The sequence below is a fragment of the Diabrotica undecimpunctata genome, chromosome 1 (assembly GCF_040954645.1).
Source record: "Diabrotica undecimpunctata isolate CICGRU chromosome 1, icDiaUnde3, whole genome shotgun sequence".
Taxonomy (NCBI): domain Eukaryota; kingdom Metazoa; phylum Arthropoda; class Insecta; order Coleoptera; family Chrysomelidae; genus Diabrotica; species Diabrotica undecimpunctata.
In genome coordinates this window covers 55,263,952-55,277,474 of record NC_092803.1, presented here as the reverse complement: position 1 = coordinate 55,277,474, position 13,523 = coordinate 55,263,952, and the positions used below count along the sequence as shown (strand labels likewise).

Here is a 13,523-nt window from a genome sequence, read left to right as displayed (position 1 = left end):
CCTAAAATAAGTTCTCGGACCATTGCAGACCAGTTTAATATGCATAATTCCACGGTCTTAAAAATTTTGAAAATGAATAATTTCCGTTCATATAAATTTCAATGTCATCAAGAACTAAGAGAAGGAGATGTTGAGGGACGAACGGAATTTTTGTTATGAAATTTTAGAGAGGGCTAATGCAGACAGACAACTTTAAAATAGGGATGAATGTACATTTACGTTCAATAATAAACCAAAATTTCAAAATTAAAGGATTTGGTCGACAGGAAAGCCTGAGGATATTATTGAAAGCCATACCCAATATCGTCGAAAAATAAATGTCTGGTTAGGAATATTTTAATAAAATATTATTGGACCATTTTTCTATAAGAAAAATTTAGATTCAAAAATGTTAGTCTTGCTACAAGAAGAAATTTTACCCAGACTTGCAGAAATAGCTCCAAATGAAGAAGAAATTTGGTTTCCAATAGTTAATTAAAAATGTGATTTTCATCACAATCACAACCAATATTTGTGGTTTAATTCCATAAAAACATAATATTTAGCTTAACCATGCTATATGAAGGTACACTGAACGACAAAAAAGTGGCCACCGTATAAATAAAAATAAAAATTCGAGCAGTATACCCAGTAGTTATATTTGGTTAATTTATTGAGACAATTTTGACTTTATGCATGATAATAACAAATATCAATTAAATGAATATGAATTAAAAATCGTAACAAATTACTCAAGGGGAAATAGGAATTAATACTAATGGCCAAGCTGGAGCCTGATCTGAATATCATCAAACATCTTCGGGATAAACTTCATCGTAGAGTTAGAAGTGAAAGAGGCCAGCCAGAAAGAAGAAGAAGCTTCGTTAAAAAGCATGTTTTTATTTAAAATTTGTTCCTTCACCTCCTAAATCGTATGCAAACGGTTATTGATGTTTTAGGGTATAATACCCGATATAAGCCAATGTTGTGTAAGTTCACCCTTAATTTTTGTTGTTTGTAATTCGTTTCCATACTACATTATTTTCTTTTGTAGCCTTCTAGTTAAATAAATTATGCTAAAGAATCAAGCACTAATGACCATTTTTTTGTATTAAAAATAAAAAGATGTTGAGTATACAATATAAAACAGTGCATAAAACTTCTAATGAATTTTTATTTTTGGAAATTTATAGGGTGGCCACTTTTTTGCCGGTCAGTTTAGTTTCAGAACTTTGATTTACATTTATATTTATACAGTAGTATACAGTATTTACAGAAAATACGTAACTTAATGTCTTAATGTTATTGCAGTCTAGTAGCTCCTTCTACAGAAGCTTAATAAACTCAAAGTCTATCCAGATACTATAAGAGCAGGTAATTTCAAAACTAAAGTGGATTTGCAAAAAATGCCAACTTACGCCAAAAATCAATTGCCGACTATATTTTTAGAATACAAAAATCGAAACTGATGGTTTAAAATCACCACACAACCTTCTGTATACTAAATCGTGGTACTAATTGTAGATTTTATCACGACTTAATTGAATTAAAAATATGAATAGTGCTTATATAAATACTATAGAAGAATCTGTAATTGTTTTGGTTTGGCATTATTATATGGGACTTAACCATAATTGATTGTAATGAGAAATAAATTTTACATATTTATGTTTTTATCTTTCGATTTTGATCCAGAAAACGTTTTTACTTTTTTTTAGCTCAATCCTCGACTTTACTGTAAACATTTCTGAATTTCTCATTACAATTTCTAGAAATTTCTAATTTCTCATTAGTTTGACTAGAAGTTTCATCAATTTTACAAGACATTTCCCTGATTATTTTCATAAGTACACATCTGCTGACTGGAATTCTCGATTAGATCGTTCTTGTTCTTTTTAAAAATATTAGAATCTTCCGCTGGTCACGCAACTTCTTTACTATACAATGTTTTAGCAAAATCGTTGATCTGAGAGTCGCAAATTTTTAAAATAAGTCATAAATAGTCTGTACCGAAAAATAAAAAAAAATATGTTTTTTCAAAAAAGACAAGGTTTTTTAACTTGGCTAAAGTGCTAATCTGACCCAAGAACCTTCCTCCTTTTTCCGGGCTTAGGACCGGTAACAAGATCATTGAGGTAGTATCATTGGTAGTATGACAATTGATCCTGTAGGCAGAGTTAAAAAACCTGGACTTACCGAAATACAAAACTACATCGCTACTTCTCAACAAAAATAAAATAACGCCTTTAAAAAATGAACTGAAAAATTAACAGAGTTTTATAAACCTGTCTGTAAAACGTATTAAGATTATAAAGACTGACCCACTATATAAAAGATCTAAGTAAAATTAAACGCCTCTATAAAAAAACGAAGAAAAAAAGTGTTGAAATTGCTAACTTGCTGCTCAATTAACTTCCAATATATTATATTAAACGAAACAACGTGAATAAAACACAACGAATGACAGAACAAAAGACAAATTAAATATATAAGGTAAAAGTAGAACAGACAATTAACAAACAAGAAAAGAAATTCACATATTTAGAAGACTTAGAATAAATTGGTAAATTTTCTAGAAAACTTTATTTGTTTCGGAAATGAAAGACACTACACAAAGAGCCGAGATAATTGATATTCCAAAAGAAAGATTCAGTGTTTTCACCAGTCTTAGGTTTCTACTGAAACATTTAGGCGTCGAATGTCGCTTTGGACCAAGCGCCAGCGACTGGCACATCACTGAAGGTTTTTTCTAGAATACCATTTATACCAGCTGTCTATGAGCATCTATAGCGTCAGATTTTTAATCTGAAACAAGGACAAATTGAAACTTGTTTTATTTAATATTATTAATGACAAAATAATAAGAACATACCTAAAATAAGGTTATACAAAATCAGAGAAGTATGTTTTAGACACAAGCAAGAATAATTTTGTGCACTAGCTCTAACACCACTTCAATAAAACCACCAAATATTTCATCATAATAATTTCTAATTTTCAAACATAACAAAACACAAAACCTTTTAATTTCCATGTATTATTTTTAACTTTATCTTGAGATAGAAGATTTTATTTTTCTCGAAAATGAAAAAGACTACACAAAGAGCCGAGATAACTGATATTCCAAAAGAAAGATTCAATGTTTTCACCAGTCTTAGGTTTCTACTGAAACATTTAGGCGTCGAATGTCGCTGTGGACCGAACGCCGGAGACTGGCTTATCACTGAAAGTTTTTTCTAGAATACCATTTACCAGCTGTCTGTGAGCATCTATAGGGTCAGAAGTTTTAATTTAGGAAGAAGGACAAATTGAAACTTGTTTCATTTAATATTATTAATGACGAAATAATAAGAAAACGCCTAAAATAAGGTTATACAAAATCAGAAAAGTATGTTTTAGAAACAAGCAACAATATTGTTATTCACTAGTTCTAACACCACTTCAATTAAACCAACAAATACTTCATCATAATATTTTGTAATATTTAAATCTAACAAAACACAAAAATAGAAAATCACCAGGAGAGGACAGAATACCGAACGAACTCCTAAAGTACGGAGGACCAGATCTGACCAAACAACTATTAAAACTAATCCAAAAAATAATAGAACAAAACAGAATTCGCCAAGAATGGAGATCAAGCATCCTAATACCTCTCTTAAAAAAGGGAGACCAATCGGACCCGGAAAATTACAGAGGAATTAATTTATTAAACACAACACTAAAATTAACAACCAAAGTGATAACAAATAAATTGAATGAAATTATAACACTAGCAGAAGAATAACAAGGTTTTAGGTCGGGAAGATCATGCAACTACGCTGTATTTAGAATGAGGCAAGTGTAAGAGAAATCATTAGAATACAACAAACCGGCATATTTATGTTTAGTGGACCTTACAAAGGCATTTGACCGAGTCAAATTAAAAGACGTTGTCCACTTACTGTATGCAAAAGGTATACCTCTAGGAATAAACAAAACGAACGAAAATATCTAGGTCAAATAATAGAAAATGTGATGGAGTTTAAATATCTAGGCATCACATTAACTAGCTACGGAAAGCTCGAAACCGAAGAGAAAGATCAAGTAAGTAGAGCAAACAGAGCTGCATTCTGCCTAAATGAAACAATATGGAGAAATACAAATACCGGGAAAGAAACGAAAGGCAGAATTTACGAAACAGTCATCAGACCAATAATGACCTAAGCGTCAGAAACAAGACCTGACACAAAGAGTACAAACACAAAGCACAACAAAAAGACTTTGAGAAGAAATTGACGCCAAATTGGCTAGGGTTCCAATATGCTTATACCAATAGAAACACACGTACCAAGTTTTAAATACCTACTACAAATGTATAAAAAGCTACTACCACCTTAATTCTGTTTCTACCAATTCCCCTTATTTGAAGAATATTAGAAATTCCTAGTTTTTGTTCAAATATGGCCTATTATAATTCAATGTAAGCGACCACGATCGGTATTATCTATCCTTTCAATATACACGAAAATATTTTCAAGATTATACTTATCTGAATTTATGTTATCCTCCTCTAATGAGTACCAAGTTTTCTTTAGGCTCCATTATTTCAGATGGCCTAAAATATTATTAGATAGAGGCACTTAAAAGTGTGCTCGAGTCAATGCCAGCCCACATAGGGGAAAGTAACAAATTTTTAAGCACTATGCTAGTATGTTTTTATTAAACACTACAATTAAAAAAAAACTAGCTGAATAAAATTAGTTTTAAATTACGCTGTATTGCTTAAATCCAACGAAATAAACTTTAAAATGCAAAGTATTTAAAAATGTATCCACACAACAGAAAAATAACAAATAAATTTAAGTTTAAAAAAACTTCTCTGAATGAGTCACATATTTACTTTATTCAAAGGTAACAAAAACAACGGGTTTATATACATATTTTATTAGAGCAAACAACAGTAAATTAATACATATTTCACCAAACATTTACTGATGCAAGAAGTATTATCGTTCCTATTTTAGACACCAGTTTTATTTTTTATCCACGAACGAAAGAATGCCACTTCCGTGTAGAATATGAATTTTTTGCCTTTCTCACTACCACCGCCGGATACCAATCCCACCAATAAACCATTATGTTCTAAAGGACCTCCTGAATCTCCCTAAAATGTTATGCGATTATCAATTATTAGGAAAAAATTTATTTACAAGAATGTAAATTTTAACAACAAAAATTGTGTTAAGAAGCTTTTATGAAAATTACAGTTAAATAGTGAATTATGATTTTAAAAAGCGCAAAGTTACGTAGACAAACGAAGAAAAAAATTGTGGACTGAGGTATAAGGGTAACTTAATGTAACGGTGATAATAAAAGTTGTCTGATTTAATAAAATAGAAGTTGCCAGATTTAATTCGTCTAATTTTTTTATCGAAATACTTAATTATAGGTATATTATTATTATGGATTTCAAAAGAGTCATATGGCTTGGTAAATATTCCTCCACTGTCTCACGAAAATATTTTATGTATATCCTATAGCTCGCTACTTCGGAAGAAGACCGTCATATCTCAAAAAAAGTGTAAAATGTTAGTGAACAGATTTGAAATATTTTATATGTTTTTATGTTAAAACGTCATAAAGTTAATTTATGCCTATGGCCATCAGATGGTAGAAGTGTCATTATTGGTAATTAGATAAATAAGAAAAGTTGGCTTGACGTTTTGCACAAGACTGTCATATTTTGAGATATGTGGTTCTTTCTCAAAAACACAATAAGGTAAAATACTATGCACTATTTTGAGTTGTGTCAGTTTTGTGAAGTTGGGGTTATATTTAAAATGAGTTGTAGTATTATTTTGAGTTATGTCAGCGTTTTAGAAAATTTTTAAAACTTTTTTAATTTTTGTAACCAACTATCTACAAATTATTTAGATTTTAATGACATTCTTAAAACATACATCCATTTGGAATTATTTCAGATTTTAAAAATGGGGTCCGGCACTGATATCGAATAAGCACACATGCTTTTTATGGATGACGACAAATTAGTAAATTTAACTAAAAACCAATCATAGAATTCTTCCACTACGTTAACATCAAGTATATTAGTGTTAGTTCAGTGTGTATAGAAAAACATTTTCTGTGAGTACATATTTTTCTATTAATAAGTAATTCATAACCAAAGAATTTTATAAAACCATCAATAAATAACACATTGATGTTGATCAACAGTCATTGATCTACACCAGTTTTTTGTCGTTAAAGACAATTACCAAAACCCGAAGCGGAACAGGTCCGTACTTAGGAAAATCAAATGGTGTTGAGAAATCGAATTTGACGTCACTAATCATAGCGATGAATTATTATCGCAATCCTTATCATAAAAACCTCTATCTTACTCAGCTGCAGCCAGCAAACAACAAAACCCGATCTATCCATCCAAGCTACAAGCAATAGTTTTTAATTCTCTCATTGATGTTAAATTAGAAGAATACTTGTTAGCTGTAGGATCTCTAGTTAGTCCAAAACACATTCTTTTTTTATCGAGAATAACCAACAATCGTATCTGTATTTATTTCTTAACCAAACAAGTCGTAGATGATTTTTTTCAAACAGCAGAGGTTTCATCACTGTAAACAATACACAAATTCAAGTCCGTAGACTAATTATTCCAAGTGAAAGACTCCTTATATCCACTGTTTCTCCCACTATCCCGCATAAGGTAATAGAAAATGAACTACTGATCTTAGGGCTAAAACCAACTTTATCAATGTCATTTTTGCGAATAGGAACCAACAATCCTGAATACAAACATATACTCAGTTTCCGTCGACATATTTACGTATCTCCACCCACAGGCCCAATTTCCGACTCCATTTTAATAACTCATGAAGATACTAACAATCGAATTTTTTTTGACACTAGACAACTTATGTTTCCTTTGCAAACAACATGGCCATATTTCTAGTAGTTGCTCAGTAAATGTAAATCACTCAGACACAGCTGTCCCATCTGCTACACTTTCAAACAAAAACGAATCTACTACAGTGACTACAACAGAAACGACTGCTATTACACCTTCAACAACATGCACTTCTACAAACATATAAAATAATTCAACGTCACAATGAAAAATATTATCTACAACCAACCTAACATCTCTTGATACATCAGCTACAGATAATACAATGCCAGTGATACCCAAACCAAATATCTCACTATCATCTCACATAATCATAACTAACCAGCCTTCGTCTTTCAGCCTAAACAATAATTATTTCTCGGTTAATGAAAATAAAGAGAATCCAGCACCAAAATTATTTAGCGTATCCAATGAGGAAAATACATCTAAATCGTCCTCCAAACGAACTGTATCTGAAGCAATATCACCCCCGATTGAGACATCAGCTAGTGACGATGTATTTTTAACGCCAACTCAGAAACAAAAAAGAGTAAAAACAAAAATATCAACAATACCTTTAGAAACGCTAATGCAACCAATTAAAAAATTATTCAATACCGAAAAGCAAATATTAACTTTCAAGGAAACAGTTGATTTATTTGAAAACACTCATGAAACAAAAGATGTTATCAACGTTATAAATAAATATACAGTAGACATTCCAGGATTTAGACAACTCTTAACCAAAATTCATTCATATACATTCGAGCACTCATTAAAATTGAAATAAACAAAGCTACAGCTAAGTACAAAGCTAAACAAGAAAACTATACAGAAAATGGCTGACTACAAAGAACGATAAAATTTATAATAAATATAGAGAAAAAGATAGAGAAGTGAAAAAACAAATAACACAACAAAAGAATGAAGAATGGGAAAGAACCTGCTTAAATATTAAAACATACATAGGAGGTACAAGAACTTCGGAGTCATGGAAAGTACCTAGACGATTGGAACAAAACTCAAAAGAAAAAATTAAATTGGGAAATATACAGGACAAAGAATGGAAGGACTATTACAAGGAACTGTTAACAGAATAAAGACCACAATTCATCGGAAAAGAAAACAGGCGAAGACGAAGCAGATCCCCACTACGAGAAATAGAAATAACAGATAGGGAAATGAGAACGGCCATAAAAGAAATAAAAAATAAGAAAGCACAGGGATCTGGAGGCATCTCACCTGAGCTTATAAAATACGGATCAAAAAAATTACACCGGATGATACAATGGATATTTCAGAAAGCCATAAATGGAGAACAGCTCCCAAAGGAATGGACTGAGGCATATATGACATCTATATTTAAGAAAGGAGATAGAAAACGATCCGAAAACTACAGAGGAATAAGCGTAATATCATCAATAGGAAGATTATATGGGAAGATACTGCGAGAAAAGATAGAGCAAGCGATAAAAGGCAAAATCGGGGAGGATCAGGCAGGCTTCATGGCAGGAAGATCATGCATAGACCACATATACACACTGGAACTGTTGGAACACAAAAAAAGCAAAAAATAGAGATATACATTTGGCATTTGTGGACCTGAGAAAGGCGTATGACTCTGTAACAAGGTTAGAACTATGAGAGGCAATGTACAAATTAGAAATACAGACGGAACTGATAGAAGCTACAAAAGCTTTGTATAAAGAAAATAAAGTGTCCATTAAAATGGAAACAAGAATCATAGGAGACTTCATAACAACAAAAGGGCTCCTGCAGGGTTGTTCCACATCTCCAACCCTATTCAAAATATACTTATAGATAGACCTCGTGACCCATCGCGAACCATTAACCTCGCGAAAACAGAGTACCTATCTACAAGTGAAGAAGACATAGAAGATCTACAGATTGATGACAACGTAACAATCAAAGAAAATGATAAATTCAAATACTTGGGGTTTATAATCACGAAAAAGGCAACAACAGAGGAAGAAATTACACAAAGATTAGGACAGACAAGAACAGCAATCCGACAACTTAACTCAGTATGGTTGGATAGACACCTAAATATGAAGACAAAAACAGTTTTATAAAACATTCATCATCATCATTTTGGCTTTACAACTCTGTGTGGGTCCTAGCCTTCCCAAGAATTTTTCTCCAGTCGTCCCTATCCATCGCCTTCCTCCGCCAAGCACGTATTTCCATATTTCTCATGTCTTCATCGATGTTATCTAGGAATCTTGTTCTGGGTCTTCCTCTTCTTCTTTGACCAATAGGTCTATCAAGGAGCGTTTTTCTAGCTGGGTCGGTTTGCTCCATCCGCATTACATGGCCTACCCACCTCAGACGTCCTATCTTTATGTGTTTTACGATATCTGGTTCCTGGTATATCCTATAGAGTTCGAAGTTGTATCGTCTTCTCCAGACACCATTTTCATTTACCGCTCCATAGATGCGCCTTAGTATTTTTCTTTCGAAACATCCTAACATGTTTTCATTGCTTTTTGTTAAAGTCCAGGTTTCTGAACCATATGTTAGGACTGGGCGTATTATTGTTTTGTAGAGTTTTACTTTTGTATTTCTTGATATAACTGTAGATTTAAAAAGGAGATTAAGCCCAAAATAGCATCTATTAGCCGTGCAAATTCTGCGGTTTATCTCTGCGGTAGTGTCATTTTCAGAATTGACGAGCGTTCCCAAGTATACAAATTCGTTAACTGCTTCGATGACGTCATTTTCTATAACAAGTGGCCGTAGTGTTTGTGGTTGCGTACCTATTTTCGTGTATTTCAGCCTGGTATTGTCCTATTATTCGCTCTGCATATGGTGCCATACGATGGCATAGTATATTGGAGAATATTTTATACGCTGCATTTAGGAGCGTAATTCCTCGATGGTTAGAGCATTCAAAGATATCTCCCTTTTTGTGTATGGTGCAAAGTATTCCAATATTCCAATCATTGGGAAGGGACTTCTGTATCCATATTTCTTTTATAAGCTGCTGTAGCGCTATTATGATATCGTGGCCACCTTCTTTATATAATTCCGCTGGGAGATTATCTATTCCGGGTGATTTGTTTCTGGCTAGTTTGTTTACAGCGTCTTTAACTTCCAGGATCGTTGGTGGATCCTCCTCCCTCTCGTCTGCTCCGCTTACCTCGCAGCTTTCGTCTTCCGGGTTTTCTTCTTCTTCCTCTATATTAAGCATCTGGTTAAAATATTTCGTCCATCGGTTTAGTACGTCTGTTCTTGTTGTTAAGAGATCGCCATTTAAACTTCTACATTGATTTGTGTTTGCCTTAAATTCTTTTCTGCTGAACATTCTGATTCTGTTCTTACAGAATGTTCTGAATTCTTTCTCTCTGTTGAGGTTTTCTATATATTGAAGTTCCTTTTTTAAGTGGTTTTGTTTCTTCATTCTGTGTATTTTCTTTTCTTCTCTTCTCTTTGTCTGGTAATTCTCTATACTTGTTCTAGTTCGGCGGGTAAGCATTTTTGCATAGGCTTCATTTTTTTTCTGTGTTGCGTCTTTGCATTCATCGTCAAACCAGTGATTTATTCGGGTACAAGTTTCTGTTCCTATTTCATCTTGTGCTGCTGACTCAATCTTCCCTTATCCTATTCCAGAATGAGTCTATATCTCTCTGGTCTTTTTCGCCTAGACTTTGATTCCTTTACCTATTGGTAATATTTTCCCAGTACTGTTTTGCAACAGTTGCATCTCTCAGCTTCTGTACTCTTTATAAAACATTAGTGCGAAGAATTATCACATATGGGGCTGAAAATTGGATCATAAATAAGAAAAACAGCAGTAAGATAGTAGCAACAGAGATGGAATGCCTGCAAAGATGTTGCAGAGTAACAAGAATGGATAATAGAAGTAATGACGAAATAAAGCAAAGAACATCAATAGAAACAGACATACTAACATACATAGAACAAAAAAGACTAAAGTGGTATGAACATGTAAGAGAAACTAGCGGATGGATAAAGAGAATAACCGAATGGAGCCCCATAGGAAGGAGGAAAAGAGAACGACCCCGAAAATTCTGGGGGAACGAAGTAGACGACGCCATGAGTAAAAGAGGCCTAAACGATGGAGAATGGGACAACAGAGAGAGATGGAAACGGTTGAGCGAGGGAAGGCAGTGAATACTGTAGAATCCCTATATATATATATATATATATATATATATATATATATATATATATATATATATATATATAAGAAAAAAGAAGTACTTGTGACTCGTTTGGAACAAATATATAACTGTTTTGGATGGGTTGCAGTCAATAAAAGGGCTATTAGTTAACTATTTTTTTAATCTCGAGCTTTCAATTGTGTTTGTGTCAATACAATTATTATCAGGAGCAAAAAAAGACAAAATATCTTACAAGGTTGAACTAAAAAGAAAAAACAATTTTTGTTAACTTACCAAATAAAAATTAGTTTAGTAAGTAAAAATTACTGCTAATACATCTTCAAAATATTTAATATAAAAATATTTTAATCTAATAAATGTTTCTCCGAACATTTTTTTTAATACAAAAATAATTGAATTCATAAATAAGTTACAATAGCAACCAATTACAAATAGCCTCAATGTCATAAATGCCAACATAAAATTTTTATTTATATATTTTGGCAATTATATTGCCAAAAGTAAAATTTCGTTTAAACATTCTTTTTTGTTTAGTAACAAAAAGAAGAAGATTTATTCACCGTTGACAGATGTCTGAAAAAATGTAAGATATATGAAGAATTAAATATGACATTTTAAGTTTTATATATAAATCATAAAGAAAGAATATAATTATAAATTTTGCTTAGATTTTGAATTTCTGATCTTTTGTTTAAATTATTATCACTTTTGCTAATACAAACCATTTCCAAAAAAGTCTTTTTAAAATTATTACTTTCACTACATAAAATTTTAATGTTATCAAAATCCATAATATGGTCTTTATATAATATATATATATATATATATATATATATATATTTATATATATATATATATATATATATATATATATATATATATATATATATATATATATATATATGTAAAAATAGCAACAAAGAACATCAAAACTATTTCATCTTTATATTCTAAAACTAAATATCCTATAGACAAATTTGAAAAAACGAATTTAGTATACAGCATTAGTTGTACTCAGTGTGAGGCTGAATAATATGTTGGGGAGACCGGAAGAAATCTTTCAAATCGCATTATTTCTCACAAAAGTGATTGCAGAATTAAAAAACCATCTTGTGCTTTGACAGAGCATGTAATCGATAAATACCATATTATGGATTTTGATAACATTAAAATTTTATGTAGGTAGTGAAAGTAATAAATTCAAAAGGACTTTTTTGGAAATGTTTTGTATTAGCAAACGTGATAATAATTTAAACAAAAGATGAGAAATTCAAAATCTAAGCAAAATTTATAATTATATTCTTTCTTTATGATTTATATATAAAACTTGTAAAATGTCATATTTAATTCTCCATATATCTGTTACATTTTTTCAGACATCTGTCAACGGTGAATAAATTTTCTTCTTTTTGTTACTAAACAAAAAAGAATGTTTAAACGAAATTTTACTTTTGGCAATATAATTGCCAAAATATATAAATAAAAATTTTATGTTGGCATTTATGACATTGAGGCTATTTGTAATTGGTTGCTATTTTAACTTATTTATAAATTCAATTATTTTTGTATTAAAAAAAATGTTTTCAAAATTATAAAAATTTTCGGAGAAACATTTATTAGATTAAAACATTTTTATATTAAATATTTTGAAGATGTATTAGCAGTAATTTTTAATTACTAAACTAATTTTTATTTGGTAAGTTAACAAAAATTGTTTTTTCTTTTTAGTTCAACCTTGTAAGATATTTTGTCTTTTTTAGCTCTTGATAATAATTGTAAACACAATTGAAAGCTCGAGATTAAAAAAATAGTTAACCAATAGCCCTTTTATTGACTCCAACCCATCCAAAACAGTTATATATTTATATATATATATATATATATATATATATATATATATATATATATATATATATATATATATATATATAACAGTATAACACCTTTATCTACAGTCTGGTCCAATATTCGTAAAATATCAGGAAAAAACAAATTTTACCAAGTGCCTTTTATTACGCATAATACTAATGTAATAACAAAACCTAATGAATGAATAGCTGATGCTTTTGCTACATACTTCAAAAAAACTCCAGTAATAGCAACTATTCCGAAGAGTTTATACAACACAAAAACATCACAGAAAAACAACAGCTCGATTGTGAAGATAGAGATAATAGTTCCTTCAATATTCCTTTAACCTTAGATGAACTTTACTTTGCCCTTAATACTTCAAAAAACTCTGCTCCTGGACCCGATAATATACCTTTAGTATTCTTGGAAAAAGCTTCCAGACAATACTAAGTGTACTCTTCTAAAAATTTTTAATCGAATATGGTTAAATAATGTCTTTCCAACTTCTTGGAGTGATTCGATAATTATACCTATTCTCAAACCTAACAATGCACAAACTAAAATTTCCTCATATTTACCCATCTCTCTCACAAATGTAATGTGCAAAGTCATGGAAAAAATAGTTAATAAAAGATTGCTAT

The 13,523-nt window shown here is 31.1% G+C and overlaps 1 protein-coding gene across 1 annotated transcript in view; it reads right to left on the bottom strand.

Moving 5' to 3' along the window:
• Positions 1 to 4,901: 4,901 nt before the first annotated feature.
• LOC140438978 (trypsin-7-like) overlaps positions 4,902 to 13,523 on the bottom strand; it is a 51,791-nt gene continuing 43,169 nt past the window's right edge. Inside the window, exon 6 of the mRNA XM_072528614.1 lies at positions 4,902 to 5,125. Coding sequence (XP_072384715.1) covers positions 4,982 to 5,125 — 144 coding nt within the window. The 3' untranslated portion in view covers positions 4,902 to 4,981. The remainder of the gene's footprint in view (positions 5,126 to 13,523) is intronic.